This window comes from Molothrus ater, chromosome 3 (assembly GCF_012460135.2).
Source record: "Molothrus ater isolate BHLD 08-10-18 breed brown headed cowbird chromosome 3, BPBGC_Mater_1.1, whole genome shotgun sequence".
NCBI classification, from domain to species: domain Eukaryota; kingdom Metazoa; phylum Chordata; class Aves; order Passeriformes; family Icteridae; genus Molothrus; species Molothrus ater.
In genome coordinates this window covers 62,515,461-62,532,921 of record NC_050480.2, presented here as the reverse complement: position 1 = coordinate 62,532,921, position 17,461 = coordinate 62,515,461, and the positions used below count along the sequence as shown (strand labels likewise).

Sequence of the window (17,461 nt, the reverse complement as noted above, 5' to 3'; positions counted from 1 at the left end):
TCTTGAAAGCAGCAAAAATCTTCAAAACACTGGTTCCTACTCAAAACCATTTCTTTCTATGTAGCTTTATGACCCAGAAATAGCCAGAAACAGATATTTAGTCTAAATAGTCTTTTATTTAGTCATAAAAGTATCTTCTTCTACAAATTCTCCCTTTATTTTCTAATAAGAAGCAGTTGCTTTCCATCCTGAAACAGGGAAGTTTAACTTTATTTCTAAATGTGTAATAATTAATTATGAAAATTACATTTCCATACAGATATCCAGTTCCTCTGTGTCACTTCTAAAGAGCCCTTGACTTAGATTTGTGATTTTCAGTCTTATCATGATCATACTAATTAATCTCAGAGGAAATCTTGAATCTTTCTTATTTCACTTTGTATGAAACTTTTGTTGTTTTTCCTAGCCCACTCCAGTGCCACATTATCGTGTAAGGGTTTTGTACACAACACTCTAGACAAGATGCAGCTTTGATTTATGCAATAGCTTTGGAACATTTTATGCCTTTTTCCTAATGCATTTGCGTATGGAAGAAAGCTTTTCACTGACTTGTCTGCAGCAATACTTTGGTACTTTCCTGGATTTACATAGTGAATTTAGAGATAAATATTTCTTTAATATTTTCCCTCTACTACATATTTCATTATATTTATGGACACTAAATTTTCTTTGACATCGTGCTGTCTGTTCACCTCGTAAATTCAATGTATCACAGCCCCTTCTTATCCTGCATTCTTTAACTGATTTTGTCATCTGAAAATTTCATTACATTGCTATTTCTATCTTATCCTGTTAATTAAGGAATATAACATGAGTCCAGACATGGAATCATTAGCAATTCTTCTGTAAACAAGATGCAAGATGAAAATTAATCAATTGCTCTCTAATTCCTAACCAGATATTTATTTTCTTTAATATTGTAGGTCTTAAGCAGCAGCTCCTTGGCTTCTGCAGTAATTCTTATAATGAAACTTTATAAAGGTCTATTTAAAACATTAAATAAATGTTGCACTTATTACTTTATTAATATATTGGAAACAGTTATTATGAAGACATAGTTTCCATTTCTAGATACAACACAGGCTGAAACACAGTGTTTTTCCAGATATTTGGCTTTGTTCTTAATTTAATTATGGATTCACCAAATTTCTGACAGATTTTTAATTTCTGAATAACTCTGCTGTAATTTAAATGTATTTGCCCTGACAGAAAGGGCAAATACATTTGAAAGTAATTGATATTTTGACTAAGTTCTAGTACTTATTTTGCTTATAAACATGTAAGCTGTGGTGAACAAGATCAAATGCAAACTCATCCCATGTATCAGGTACTCTGTGATAACTGTTCATATGCATGCTGTTATGCTGAAGTGAAAACCACCTCATGTAGACAGCTACAGCAAAGCATCTGGCATTCACTGAGTTGATACTGTCTTTGCCCATCTCACCATAAATTGTCCATCTGTTCATAGCTTGAGAAGAAGATACTGTTTGAAAATACTTAAGGACCATATACAGTGATATTTCTCTCTCAGACCTTCCTAGAACATATTTTCTCTCCCTCTTTCAGTCTTTTTGAGTTCAGAATTTCTCTTATTCATGTCAAGTTAAATCTTACTCATGTTAAGTAACCGCAGTTAAAAGAACCAGTATAGTGAGTATCAGAGAGGAGAATTTAGCCTTTAAATTGGCTAGAGCATCTGTTATTTGGAATGATTCTCATTCAGTAGCAGGAAAAACCTTTCCTGTCCTTTTCCTCCTCTGGTCCAGATTTTAATGAACAGTTTTGGAGAAATAACCTCTTATTCAATTATAGTCATGCATTTTATCACTAATGGCCAAGAATTATGTTACAGTTGAACTCCCTCATAACCTGCCTATCCCTTTTGCCTTAATTTGTAAGACATAGCTGCTGACCTACTAAGAAAAAAATTATTCGCTAGATAACCCCCAAAAAGTTTACAGTATTTTTCTCTTTATTACCAACAATGCCTTCTGAAGAAAACAGAAAGATCTTGTCTAGAAGGAAAGTGTGCAAACTCTGCGTTGAATTATCAGTATTCACACTATATGGATTATTAACCTCATGTGCTGGATCTGGCTTCAATAGGGTTAAATTTTGCAGTAGTCAGAAGGGAGCACAGCCAGGACCCAGAGGTAATTCCATACCATGTCACGTCATTTTCTGGGGATAGATTCCAGGTTGGGTAGGTGGTGGACAGAGAGGTCAGTTGTTAGTGTTTCCACAGGCAATATTTGCATGTGAATCACTTGCTTTTCTTCTTGTACACTCTGCCATTAATATCCTTGCTGTTATTGCTCATTGTCTTATTTTATTGCTGTTTCCAGACACCCTCATGAGGCACCTTTTGGGCCTCCAGTTTTCCTCCCCAGCCTGCCTCAGGGGGGAGTGAGGAGAAAGTGACAGAGCAGTGGGTGGTTTGGAGTGTTCCAGTGGGAACACTAAATTGAGGAATACCATTCCTAAATCCCCACAGTCCTCTCTCTGTCAGTTGGTAGAAGAGGCAAGAGTATGGTAATGTTCCTGAGCAAGTTCCCTTTGACTGTGTGTGGTCCAGTGCAATTTGGGCCATAAATCCAGAGGGACTGTGACACACTTGAGAACTTGTTTGAACCTCATGAAGTTCAACAAGGCCAAGCGCAAGATCCTGCACATGGACTGGGGCAATCCTAAGCACAAATACAGACTCGGCAGAGAATAGATCGAGAAAGCCCAAAGGAGAACTATTTGGGGATCTTGGTGGACAAGTTCAATGTAACCCAGCAATGTGCATTCACAGCCCAAAAATCTAACCATGTTCTGGGCTGCATCAAAAGCAGTTGGGCCAGCAGGATGAGGGAGGAGATTCGGACCTATCCTGGTGAGATCCCAACTACAGTACTACATTCAGTTCTGGGGATCACAACTTGAGAAGGACATGAAGAATTCCAGTGAATCTAAGGGAGGCCATGAATATCATCAGAAGGCCGGAGCACCTATGCTATAAAGACAAGCTGAGAGAGTTGGGTTTGTTTGGCCTGGAGAAGAGAATTTTTTGGGGACACCCTCTAGCATCCTCCAATAGCTGAAGGAGCATACAAGAAAGATGGAGAAATACTCTTTACAAGAATATATAGTGACTGAACAAGGGGAAAAGGTTTCTAACTGAAAGGAAGTAGGTTTAGATTAGGTATTAGGAAGAATTTTTTTACTGTGAAGGAATAAGTAGAGGCTCTGGAATAAATCTCTCAATGAGATTGTGAATGACCTATCCCTGGAAGTGTTCAAAGTCAGGTTTGATAGGGCTTTAAGAAACTTGGTCTTGTTTGATGTGTCCCTGCCCATGCCAGGGTGAGTAAAACTAGATGATCCCTCCTAATTTAAACTATTCTATAAGTCTATGAGAAAAATGGCAATAAAACAAATAAGCCTGATTCTATCAGCTCTTGAGAAGCAGATTGTCCCAGTCAGAGAGAATCCTTGTTTCTGATCTAAAATAATATTCCAGAATTTTGATTTATTGCATAAACATGCAAAAATAAAAAGTTAGACTGATTTCTGGGCTCCTCACTTCAAGGAGGACACTGAAGTTCTGGAGTGTGTCCAGAGAAGGGCAATGAAGCTGCTGAAGGATCTGCAGCACAAGTCCTGGGGGTGTTTAGCCATACTTTAATTTACAAACCTGTTTTTACTACCAAAAGTGTATTTCTACATACCTATGCAGATGAATATTACTCAGCTTGAATATTTTCCTTAAGGAGCAGTAATAAAAAAATCAAGTATCAAGCCACGAGGACAACTTCGCTGTAGTTTGCCATAAAACATACTTTATCTTTAAATAACCTACTTTTTGGAATTAAAATTTCTACTCCCTTTTCTAATATGGTGTTCATTCACATTATGTATATTACTTCTGTTCTTTTTTTTCTTATTTTCTAGTGTCTCTTGAAGAATATTTACAGAGAAGTGCTGACTCAAAATGGGAATTTTATACTTGCCATTATGACTCAGTCTCGGTTAAAAATGTGTCATTATGTTAGTTTGACTTTCAAAGCTCTGGTATTTTCTTGAAGTATTTCTTACTGAAAGTGTGAAGCAATGATGTTCTGTAATGGATGGGTCATTTGAACAGGCTGATATTGAGATTTTTTTATACCAAATCTATCTACCTTACATTTTAGTTCTCTATTAGTTCTCTATTTTATAATATAATTCTACATTGAACTTCTGTGAATTTGATTTTCACATTTCAGCAATGTACTTATCGTAACAAAGGGGTTACACTGAAGCCACTTCTGTTACTGCAATTTACACTGGATTTGACAGATTTCTGTAAAGTAGCAAGTGCTAATCCAAACACTGTTATTTCTCAAGGCATTTTTGGTTGGCTAGTTTAACCTGAGATGTCCTCTGTGGAAGCACCCTATGCACTGTCAGTTGGCTAAAAAAAAATAAAGAGCTCATAAAGGTGACCTCCTGCTCACACTTGGTTACAGGGCAATGGCCAAAAAATTTCTGGAATACTTTTCTCCAGAGAGGCTTTTCTCAAACTGTCTGCCTGATGTATGTGACATGTCACTTATCATTGTTAAGAAAGAGAGGGTTAGTGATGTGCAGCATCCCACACGAATGCTTAAAGCCACTTTACGCATTGGGGTTACACTCTTCTGACAAAATGTCAATGTCTTGTCATGCATATTTAGTGTCACTGAGTTAGTTGTATTTGCTTTTGGAAATGTTGTACTTGTTTGAATCCCAGAAACTAAGAAATAGCATATCTGTCACATGAAACAGAGAAGACAGAAACAACTTTTAAAAACCTGCAGCCACTGAGCTGAACTTCCTCCAAAGGAAGATTGTATAAGGTTTGCTGTGTCATGAACTTTGATGATTAGCAAATTACTGAATCCTATTGTTGACATAAAGTGGTGTCACTATGTATGAGAGATCTTCCCACTCAAGCTAAACTTTCCTATTCAACTTTTCTGTTGCAGTCCTGCTTCAGGGCCTTGAAGGGTCTATAGTCCCACTCACTGGGCAGACATAAGATACACAAGACTTAGCAGGCAGTTGGCCCAATCGTGTGTCTGACTGAATTTAATCCAAGTATTTTAAGTTCTTATAGAGTCAGCTATAGAGTCAAAGAGAAATGCAGGTCTCAGGTGTGAGATATCATTTGTTCTCAGTGAGATGGGCAAGGCATCAAGTACATCCATAGATGACATACAAGGTTGTATGCAATGCAGTAGGAATAACTGAAGTGGGTAGTGCTCATCTCGCTTGGGAAGCTGGTAGAGGCTGTGTAAACCCAGGGCTATCAAACTCCACTAGAGTTTGATAGAGTCCATTGCTCGTCCAATCAATAAAACAAATCAATTCTATTCAGACTTTGCCCACACTTCTTTAAGAGAACAAACATAGGTGCTTCTAATGTGACCTTAAACTTCAGTAGAGTTAAACTTGGCATTCTTCACACTAAATATTCAAATCTTCATTCTTGTGCTTTGACAAGCAGGAAACTATAAGACTGTAAGACAACACAGCAACATAGATTTTTATGTTTCTTACGGTGTTTTAATTGTAGGTCAAAAAGGCCTTGTAGAAAAAATCTGCATGAAATGCAAGTTCATTGCTGAACATAGCTTGTACTTTCTACTGCTATACCATAAGAAAAATCTTGCATGTGTTCTATCAGCTACTACCAAAAGAAGACTTTTACTAAAAAGACAAGAGAAATAGTAGAGTTAATCACTTTTGGTTAGTAACGTTTTCAAATATACTGAGCATAAACCGTTTCATATGCAGTCAGTGGAATTCTACAGTGTTTAATTAGACATGTCCTTTCTTGAAATAATTCAGTTTTGGAATTTTACAGGACAGGAGTTGTTATTCATAAGTTGTTTCACTGTCTGACCAAACTGAGTAAACCAAGTAATTTTTAAATACTTATTCTTTGTATAGTTGGGTGGGTGTTTGACACTTCACTGAAGGTAATTTATTAGCACTGCAATTAAAATACTTTTACAGACATGTATTTCTTCTTTGCAATTCTTGATCTTTTGAAGTAAATAGGATTTTATTCTCATTATCACTTGAATAACTCAATCTTCCAACCACAAATATTTATGATAAGAATTAGAGAATAAACTCAATGGAAAGGTCAAGAGTCAAATACTCAAGGGTCTAATTAATGTTTAACTGTTCATTAACCTATGTTTCATAGACATTTGTGCAAGAACCTAACAGGAAGACCATAGGCTTTGAACCAATAATCAATATAGAAAAATCTGCCCACACCTAGAAGCATAGAATTAAAGTTGTAAAAGACCTTTAAGATCAAGTCCAAGTGTCAGTCTAACACCACCACCATTTTTTACTGCTAAACTGTGTCCTCAAATGCCATATCCATAAATTCTTTTAACACTTCCAGGAAAGATGGCTCCACCACTTCTCTGTATGGCCTCTTTCAACACTCGCCAGCTCTATCTGTGAAGGGTTATTGCTCCCTGTTGGCTAAAGCAAACTAAATGGAATGGTACAATAATGTGTCCCTATTTTTCTAATGCCCTAGACCTTGAACTGACAATTCAGGTTCATCTCCTTTGAGTGCTGCAAGGAGTTTCAGACTATTTAAGCCCTGGTTCATTTTTATAGAAATATAAAATGGTTTGGGTTGAAAGGAACCTTAAAGATAACTCAGTTCCAACCACCCTCCCATTGCAGCAGGGATATCTTTAACTAGGCCACATAAATCAGAGATCCATCTGACCTGGCCTTGAACACCTCCAGGGGTATATCCACAACTTCTCTAGGCAACCTATTCACCAACCTCACAGTAAAAAATTTCTGCCCATATCTAATCTAAACCTACTTTCCTCCTGTTTGAAGCCATCCCCCCTTGTCCTGTCACTACATGTTCTTGTATATAGTCTCATTCCATCTTCCTTGAAAACTCCTGTCTGGTACTGGAAGGCCACAATTAGGTCAAACCAAAGCCTTCTCTGCTCCAGACTGAAGAAACCCAATTTGCTCAGCTTTTCCTCATAGGAGAGGTGTTCTATCCCTCTAATTATCTTGGTGGCCTCCTCTGGATTTCAACAAATCCATGGTCTTTCTGTGCTGGGGACCCAAGAGCTGGATGCAGCACTGCTGGTGGGGTCTCACCAGAGCAGGGAAAGAATTACTTCCTGCCACCTGCTGGCCATACTGCTTTTGATGCAGCCCAGGATACAATTGGCTCTCTGGCCTGCAAGAGCATATTGATGGTTCATGTCCAGCCTCTTATTCAGCAGCATCCCCAATTCCTTCTTGACAGGGCTACTCTCAATAGCACTTTTTTCGGGTAGCACTTAAGCCTTTACTTTAAATCAGAACGATACAACTATGCAAAGTAATAGCTGATTGTCTGCTATTCTGCTATACTCTAGGTGAAATAGCTGCACTTAAAAACTTGCAAATAGTGTCTCTCATAACTTTGTCAGAGAAAATATTACATCAATACTTCTAATATTCCTTAGGGAAACTCTAAAGATAGGAAGCAGTATTATTCGATTATCTGAACCAGTTTTCAAAACTGACTGGAAGATTTTAAGATAGACTACTACATTTCCCTGACTCAAATGACTGTTATTAGCTAACAAGTTATTACATATTTTTATCCATATTATCCATTATTTACACATTTAACTTGAGCAACTGTTTTATAATGAAAAAGTGGATTTAATCCATATGCAAATAGGATAAAAGTAAACTAAGTTTTGTTTGAATTTATTTGATATGAATAAATAAACCTAAACATAGTTGGTTAATTATAATTACAGTGCCTAAATATGCCTAGTATTTGAGATGTACCATAAATTGCAATTGAATTTTATATTATGGCTAGTGCTGATATTTCAATATAAGAAAAGAGAGAAAAGTGAAATCAAATTATATGTAGAAGAAGTAAAATGCAATCTGAAATCACTAATTTAAATAGAAAGAATAAGACAAAAATCAAGAAAAAATAAACTAATTCCTTTTGACTTTGGAGTCTATAAAATACCACAGATACAACTTTGTATAGCCTCATATGCACCTGTCACTTGTTCAATCAGGTAAAAAGAATGTTCAGCAGCAAAGGATGCCATTCAAGGATATTCAGGAATAACTAACCTCAGAAACTGAGATCTGATTTGTGACACCTTGAACAACGGATTTATTTTCTCAACTGAAATTTAGGTTAAGGTTCAGTTCAACTTGGGATTGTTACCTTTTTCCTTAGGATTATTTGAAGCCTTAATTTCTTTTCGTTTTGATGAGTCTGAAAAAGAAATCAAACACAAAAATGAAAGAAGAAAATTAGCAACATAAACATACACTGTGTTCATTGGTACTGTAACAAATGTGCAAAACACCAGATCAGATAAATGCATAAAAGAGATGTGTTAGGAATTAGAATTTCCATTTAATTCAATAAAAGTCAAAAACTAAAGTTGAAAGCAAACTCAAAATAAGTCCATTAAATTTGCTGGCAAAGTTTCTGAGGGGTCAAACCATACACTCATCCCTGTGCAGCCTATCATTTCAGCCTGCCATGTACATTCAGCAGCAGCTCTGTTATAATTCACTTAGAACAGACTAGCACTCCCACTGCAATACTGGCTGTGCAGGTCAGACAGCAGTTAAAGAACACCACAGTAAGAAGTGTTATGACTTTATTATTTTTGAATCATGTCAGACACTGCTCCTTTCAATATATCAGATCTTTTAAATGAGAAGAATCTAGGTTTGGTCCCTTTTTGCCAACAGCTTGTAACTCAAAATATATCAAAACTGCACTGAGATACCAGCAGAAGACTTGTTATTTGCCAGTCACATAATTATAAGACATTACCTTTTTCCTTTAAGGCTGTTGGAGGCTTCACATCTTTTCTTTTTCCAGCCTCTAGAAAGAAATATTTAACATTTATCACAAGTCAAGTTAGGGAAATAAGGTGACACTTGAATAGAAGGCAAGTCAAACAATTTGATATGTGGAGAGCAAAAGAGATGTGGTAATTAAATAGATTTAACAGCATGGAAATAAAGAATAGGACAAAAAAACCCAAGGTCATCCATTCATCTTTCTAGTCTTGGATATGCAAAATAATAAGCCTTCAAAATGTCATTAGCCTCTCTGAATTTTAAGGAAACTATGAAGCCCTCTCTCAAGCAGGCAATGAAGAATTACTTAAAAAGAAGAAAGAAACTCTACAGAGCAGTTGGCATCAATGACTTTTCTTTTGCTGAGCCCAAATAAAAACTAATCCACATTGTTACCATTGAGATATTAGGAATACCTCTCTTGAAAGCCAGAGGCTGCTGACAAAGATAAGTGGGAGTTTTTTATTCAGGAGTGACAAAAGGACCAGCTACTCATTCAGGACTCCAAAACTCTTTTAATATTGAAAAGGCCATATGGGTATTGCCTGTGAATAGAATTTCACTTCCTATGTATATATAGCCTTTTAAAATGACAGGCACACTGGCTATAAAAGAAGAGCAGTGCTCATCCTTCATATGTACATTCATATATTTTATGTCAAAATGAATAGTCCAGGGACTTAATTGTACCTTTAATTTTTTTTTCTTCAGTATATGACAAAGTATTAAAGGAGATGAGAACTCCTGTGATATGTTGCCATTATATTGCAAGGGTTCCATAGTGTTATTTCCTTATTACAAGAGTTTCATAGCTCCTTGATGTTTCTCATGGGCAGCTCCTCTAAGCACTGACTCCTCCTCCTTCTTCTTCTTCTCAAAGCAACCAACTGACTCCAGTTCCCCCTCAACTAACCTATCCACTCTTTTAAAACACTCTTCTTCTTATTGGCTACAGCTGTGGCCTGTTAAAGTCAGGCCTACTCCTAATCTTTAATAATTAGCCCAGCTGCAACCCTTTGGGGGTAAGATTACTTTCTATACTACCTATATTTTCTTATATTCCATCTCCCTTATAGTGATATTCTAGTTCTCCCTTTCTAGTAACTGACAAGGGAGAACTCAGGGACAAAAAAAACCAAACCAAGCAACCAACCAAATCCCCAAAAGCCCCCCAAAAATGCAGTGGTTAGATAAGCCCAAATAAAGGAAAAATATGATCTTCTTTTGGTGCCCAGGTGAGACACAAGGACTGATAACAGTGGCATAGAGGAGAATTCTCAGCCACGAGGGATGTCCTGGCTTCATTTCCTACAGTTTTTACAAGGAACAATACATTCCTTGCAGAAGTGTGTCATTTTGTTCTAGATCTATTCAGCAACCATAATCTGGACTGCATCCAATATCTCCAGCTTCCAAAAAAATGGGACTTTGTAACAATTTGGACTTCAGACGTGCTGCTCCAGCTCAGGAACCAGGCACAGTACTGACAGCCTTTGCTGTTTCATTTAAATTTTTCAGCTGTTTCAGTTCTTTCCAGAAAGAGAGTGCTCCATACACATCACATTGCAACAAATACGGTTTGCTCCAAATAGATGCTACCAAGCAACCCATGACCCCTGTGTGAACAGTTAGCAGTGGTCTTGCAACTGAAAGGATTAGACACAGAGATGTATGTGCCCATGGTGCCAACAAATTAAGAAAAAAATTTGTCCTATCAGTCACCCTCAAACACCTGGATGTGTTTAGTAGCCTCAGCCAGTTTCATTCTCAGACACCCACATTCCTGAGCTGTAGCCACATGGACCAGATTCAGTCTAGTTCCCTTCAGTAATATTGCCACTGTGGGAATTAAACAACTCATTTTTGACAGACCAACATCCAAAAGTGGTATAAAACCAAATTTTAGTATTTCCCCCAAGACATAAATTCAAATATTAGCATTTAAAAGAAGCCCAGATGATTTCTAGGGATTCTACTGGGATCTGTACAGCACAAATATTATTAAAAACAATATCATGGTTAAAATAATCTAAACAGGAACAAGGATGGGTTTGGTTTTCCACACTTCTATATACCTACTCAAGAGCTCTTTCTAGACTAAATAACTGTTGTGATATTCAGGTCTGGATTTCTTAACTTCTTCACTTACCTTTTTCTCTTATGCTCTCTGGATTCTTGAGATTTTTTACCTTCAGGGAATCTGTAGGAAGATAATTATGTTTCTGAGACTTAGAAGACAGGAGTACCCTTCTACATTTAAAAGACAAGTCAAGAAATATTGAGAAACCAAGACGAAAATTGTGAGCATAAATAGATGCAAGCTTGATCTCTCTTTATATACTCTCTAGAGACTGTCTCATATTTTTAAGGTGCAATAAGGTTAGTAGCAAAAGCGAGAATAGAAATTGCTTTTGGTGACTGTTCTTAGAGACCACATAGAAGAGAGAGATTCGAAAGATTCAAATTCGAAAGATGAGGATAAGAGCAAGCAATGACACAGGATTAGGAATTCTTTGGGTCTTATCCAAAACTTCATGAAGACAGTTTCTGCTTTCTCCCTCTGAAGAATTTTTCTTTACCTCAGTCCTTCAGGGAATATGCATTCAGGGTCAGCAAGCACAGGAAAAGCATACACTATGTTGTGTAAACAACTAAAGTTTAAATATTTTTTTTCAAGCAACAGTTGCTTGACATCCTAAGTGTATTTATCAGGGAAATTAGGAGAAAATAGTTTTTTCCAAAGTGAAGAAAGAATTTGATAGGCTTTTGAATGTATGCTCTTTGAGTGAGAGAATATCACAGCCTGCAGAATGCTAAATAGACCCAAGTGCATTCCATCTGACAGGATATAGCACCTAAGCATATAGAAAAAACCCATGCCATTTATTCCAAATGAAAGTAAACTAAATCTTCAGCAAAACAGAAAAAGCTAAAAGAAGATTCTTTAAAAAATAATTTTAACTCTGAACATCCTCCTGGCTACCATGGTACCAGGAAGTGATCCCACTTATCCATCTGGATTTAAGTGCGAGTTGTAATAGAAAAAAAACCCACTTCCAGGGTGGCTGAAGCTGGTGGAGAAACCACTGCACAGGGATAGGTTATGAAATTAGGAGCCTGATCTTCACAGCAGCAGGTGGATTCTTCTTCAGGGGACTGAGAGAAAACTTCCAGTGTGAATCCTGAAACCCTTTGAAGTAGCCTCTATATTGAATATATGAAAAGGCTTGAGGGAACAGCTGCCCCACTTGACCATTTTACTCTGGACACACTGGTGATCTCAGTGATCAGCAGCCACCCTTGCAGCCACAGCCACAAATCTTGGCCTTGTGGTTTTGTGCCACGTGCCCACGCTGGTTTTTTGTCATCAGTGTAGCAGATCTCCCTTACATTTCCTATCATATTTAGCTCCTAAAGAAGGTTCAGCACTTTTGATTCTCACAACTTTTGGATGTAATTCTCAGTGCAGGACACGTTATATGGTGTACCAAGTTCCCCACCCTTGGAGCCAAGGATACTGAGATCACCAGTTCTGCTCTTCTTCCAGGGAGCAGGTTTGCATTTTCAGAAGTTTAAACAGAAATTTAAACTCACTGATGACTGTTCAGAAGTTTTCAAACTTCTGCTCCCAACTGACCACTTTACTGCTGGTCTCAGAAGGGGAAAAACATAAAGCCGGCTTAAAGCCAGCTTTCACCATAATGCTTTCCTCCCACATTCTACTCTAGGGGTGAAGCCGGGTCAGGTTAGGAAGATGGTATAGAATGATGAAGCAGCAGCAGTGTGATATCCTCAGGATAAAGATATAATTCTCATGCAAATGACAATGGCAGATAAATAAATGGAAATAGACAGAAATGTGAACTGCTACTGTTCACGATATAACTCCATTTTTAAGGGAAAAAAATGTTACAAGTTAAGAAAAAAAAATGCCACAGGCAAGATATTATTTCATGTTACATTTGCTTTAAAGGAAGTGTAAGTATTGCATAGCAGGTACAAATCAGCTCATTTGTTTCTTTAATGACAGTATACTATAACATATATAGCAAGAAAGAAATACGCACTATTGAATTATTTCCCCTATCAATCTGTGTATGAAAATAAATAGGTTTCTTATCCACACATAGCTGACATAAGAAAATATTCAAAGACATCCCAAAACATGTCAAAAAGTAAAGAAGAAGAAAAAAGAACATTTGTTTGGAAAATAAATCATGGAACACAGGGTAAGAATGAATTTATGTTATCTATACAGGATAGATGCTGTCAATAACTCAGCACAATGAAAATATATTAGAAAAATTCAATGAAGAGTTATATATGAAATAATACAAACTTTTAGTGCCACTGTTACACCCTCTGGATGAATGAACTTCTACTCTGGTTAGCTGGGTAAGATACCTACCCAAAAACCATGTGGCAATTTATAACTTAGAGTTTCATTGGCCTCAAGTCATTTGAATGCACTTATGTCAACAGAAAATCAGCTTTTATATTCGTGAGTATAAATAGGCTTCTTTACTCTTCTTCACTGCAGGGAAGAGCTAAAAAGCTAGTTATAAATTCAGAGTCTTGAGATGTCCTGTATCACTAAGAAGTGGAAAATGTATTATTCCAGTGTTCTCTTTAACTACTCTCAATAAAATTAGGCTTCAAGACTGAAGACATTTTATTCACATCATAAAATAGATAAAGTAACTTTGTAGGGTTATGATCTATAGAGTATCCCAGCAACAGCTCCAAATTCAGGGATTTAATTTTCCTCTTTCTGCTTTAAATAAAACCACTGTGCTTCAGTTTATGAAATATAGCCTGCTTTAGGATAAGGTTTTTAGTCTGGACATCATCCTTGTTCATTCAAACTTAGCCCATCCTTCAAAGGGAATGAGGTGTGATGATAGCTCTTTTATTGCATAAGGTGCCAGACACACATTAATCACCACAAGTATTTAAGACTTCACCTAGAAGTTTTTGTTTACATGAATAGTAACAAACTCCCAAGATACATATATAGGAAGTATATGCAGTCTTAAAAATCCTTACTTTCCTGTGTCCTTTGATGTATTTGTATTTTCCAGAAAGATCCATTTTAAGAAAAGAATTGCAAAACATCAAGTCACAAAGGGTAAAAAGAAGTCCCCAGTGACCTGCTCAATAACATTTAGAGGCCCACTCATGAGGCTTGAAGAGGTGGTGAAGAGGGGAAGGAATGGCATGCAAATAGGCTTTGATTAATTTATGAACCACAGTTTGGGCAGATATGATGACAGAAATGGGGGACAAATAATGTGAAATATATGTTTATGCAGTAGAGTAATCCATAATGCAATAAGAAAATACACAACTAAGAAAGGCACCAAAGTTTCTAGAAGTTTCTCCCCGAAGCTTTATAAGTTGTCCCTATAGTCGTTGATGCTGATATATTTTCAACTGAGCTCTACAGCTCACTAATCAGCATCCTTGTTTTTAGGCACAGGCACAGAATTTTGCCAGTTTGATGCCTATTATGGGAAACAGTGATGGCTGCATCAGCAAGAGCTCTCAGGATCTGAAGGACAGGCTCAGCTGGGCTAGATGTCAGTGCTACTGCAGGGGGGTCAGGAGCCTGTGATGTCTTTGCAGGTATATTCAGCAGCAAGTTTTCAGCTGTATTGACATTTAAAAGAAATTCCTACCTGCTCTTTTCTGAAGGTTGGGTGGAGAAAGTCTTGCCTCCTTTGTCACGTTAGAAGGACCTGTAATTACTAATTACTAATAACTTAGTAATTGAAGTTGCTGATAAGTTAAACAGGAGCATAGGAGACAGAAAGTAGTGCTGTGGCCACTCTCAACAAACGACACACAATGGAAACTTTTAGTGCTGGCAAACCACTATCCATTTGCTCTAAAGAAACTCTTATCAAAGAGAAAAAAGTTTTGTGTCTTCTCTCTTTTTTTTTCCTCTCCCTGCCTCCCTGTAACGCTTTGAAAGGAGCAGCAGGCTGAATACAGATGCTCCATGCAGGGATAGAGGGGGAAGAGTTGTCACTCTAGTGCTTCTTTCAATTTTCCAGGACAGCACCATCAGGCAGACACAGATTATAGGCAGCGTTTGGAGAGGGCCATAGGACCCCATAGAGTTTGGATATACAGCTCTGGTGCAGATAACTAAGGTAGTGTAAATGGGACAGGTGTACATTAGGAGTGGAACACACACTGATTAACAATATATGCACCAAGAGAATTTGCGGATTGCCATAATTTAATTCAAATTTTTGAACAAAGAAGTAATTGAATGAACATAGATTCTAGGATTTTGAAAATATACCTAGCAATAAATTATTCCTCCTTTGCTGTATATGTCTTTGTCATCTTTCAGTACTGCTTGAATTGATCTACTTCAGTTTTTCTTTGAAATCACATGGAATGACTATAACTTGAAATAGTTACAGACTAGTCTATATATTGCAGACCATATCTATCTATATATAGCTACAGGCTTATGATAGTTATAGACTATAACTTAGAATAAATAATAATTTGACTATATATGTGGTAGATCTTTTTATTCTGAAGATGTCAAATAAGACTTATCCATAAGTAACTTCTTCCAAATAAAGTTATTTCTAGAAAGGAGGGAAGAAATAAGTGTAAAAAGCACCAAATAAAACAATTGATGAAAGGAAACTTAACTGCAGTAACCATCTACTCTGATCAAATTGCCAAAAAAAGGGATAAGGAATACAAAAAAGATTCAGACCAGCTCTCATGTTGCAGATGGTTGACTGGATGAAGCTCTGGGGTTTTAGCTATAACTTTTACAGAGTATGGAAAGCATGTTTCCCACTCATGTGCTCAAAAACCTTACTTTCTTCCTATTTTGTTCACACATTTGTGAAATTATTCAGTTCAGAATTTCTTAACTGGCCCCTATTAAAGACGTAGCATTGTTCAGACCTTCTTTACAAAGTACTTAACTATTACACAGAGTGATTAATGATGTTGATTTAATTAATTTTGAGAACTCTGAATTTTAATTGTCTCTATATATTCTATTTATATTCCCTCCACCTTTTTAATGCCATAGATCCTGTAGAATATTTTAACTAATTAAATTATGATTGGTTAAGATTTATAATGAGAAAGACTGCTAATGATTTTTTAAAACATTAGCATCTTCATTCTATTTTGTGTAGTTTTAGCAAGGCCTGTATTTTATTATATATTCTTACCTTTCTCTTTTAAAGATGTAGGATTCTTCCCTTCCTTTACTTTAGCATGTTCTGTAAAAAATAATTTATTGATTTTCAAGCTAGAGTGTTAAATGGTTAATGGTTAAATGCAGCTAGGATAATGATTGATTGAATAATCAGTGGTTTCTAACTGACACAAGATACCAATTAAATGTGTAGCACAAAATTAATGTTCATCAGTTTTAGCATGCTCACAAAGTGAAAACACAAATTTTCTTAAATTTGAAGAAAGAACAAAGATCACTCAAAACTTATTTCACTTTGCAGCTCATAATACCTGTTAACAAGTGTTCCTAAATTCTGGGTTTAGCCTACTAAATTTTCCTAACTAGTGTAAACAGTGTACTCTTTGCACTCCTAATTCAGGTAATGCCAATTAAGTTTCACAGTAAATTTACTGAAATAGTATATTGGTTATAAATTCCTAACTAAACCATACTTTAAAAACCAATATGGCAATGCATTCCAAGCTTCCTTTTTTTTGATGCACATAGGTCTTAGTTATATACAAATTCGTCTTGCCATGTTACCTTTATTTTTTGTGGCAGCTGGAGATTTCAATTCTTTATCTTTCCCAGGATCTGCAAAAGAATTAGTCACACCAATAAAGTCACAGTCAGAAACCACAACTGACTGAGCAATGAGATTTCACCAGAGGAGAGAATGAGGCATATAGATCGTGCAAGAGACTAAAACTATATATTGGAAGACATGGTTAAAATTGAGTTATTGGAAGATTTGTACAAAATTCACCAGGTATCATTCAGAAAGTTCAGTCCACAAAATACACAAAATATGTTTTGTTGATTAACTATTGTAGAATTAATTATAAAATTTGAAGACTTCAGCTCAGTATGAGACAACAACAGTTTTTCAGTGCTCTTAACCAGAAAGGTCAAAACTGATGATTTGCCAAATTTGTCTCATTGGAGCTGAGATTGCCCATTCTTGCTGAGCAAGGCCAAGGGTCTTCTTCTTATAAAAAGATCAGAGACTTGGATTTTGGCTTCCTGCATTTCAAGTAATGTAACTGCTGGTTAAACTGTTTTATATGTCATCTGAGAAATTCTGATAGGTGGTTTCTGGGAAAACTAAAAATACTAGGTTCTCCATCACATATGAAGCAAAAATTCCTTCTATTGAAACACTCAGCAGCAATTCAGTGCCAGGATATATTAAACAAAATTGTTAGAAGACCCTCTTGTTTTCTACACATAGGATAAAAAGTCAAGACTCTTGATGAGGAGGAGTTTGTGTTTAGGAGATGGAGGTTGTGTTTAGTAGATAGATATGAAAATTGTATAAGCTACAGTAGGTAGTTT

The 17,461-nt window shown here is 36.5% G+C and overlaps 1 protein-coding gene across 12 annotated transcripts in view; it reads right to left on the bottom strand.

Moving 5' to 3' along the window:
• Positions 1 to 17,461, bottom strand: part of TRDN (triadin) — a 232,482-nt gene that overhangs the window by 54,994 nt on the left and 160,027 nt on the right. For 10 of the 12 annotated variants that reach the window (XM_054514398.1, XM_054514393.1, XM_054514394.1 and 7 more), the window contains 6 exons: positions 16,670 to 16,720; positions 16,119 to 16,169; positions 14,583 to 14,651; positions 11,054 to 11,104; positions 8,876 to 8,926; positions 8,252 to 8,302 (listed from right to left, as the gene is read on the bottom strand). In XM_054514398.1, coding sequence (XP_054370373.1) covers positions 8,252 to 8,302; positions 8,876 to 8,926; positions 11,054 to 11,104; positions 14,583 to 14,651; positions 16,119 to 16,169; positions 16,670 to 16,720 — 324 coding nt within the window. The remainder of the gene's footprint in view (positions 1 to 8,251; positions 8,303 to 8,875; positions 8,927 to 11,053; positions 11,105 to 14,582; positions 14,652 to 16,118; positions 16,170 to 16,669; positions 16,721 to 17,461) is intronic. The other 2 variants (XM_054514397.1, XM_054514403.1) reach the window with 2 other exon arrangements.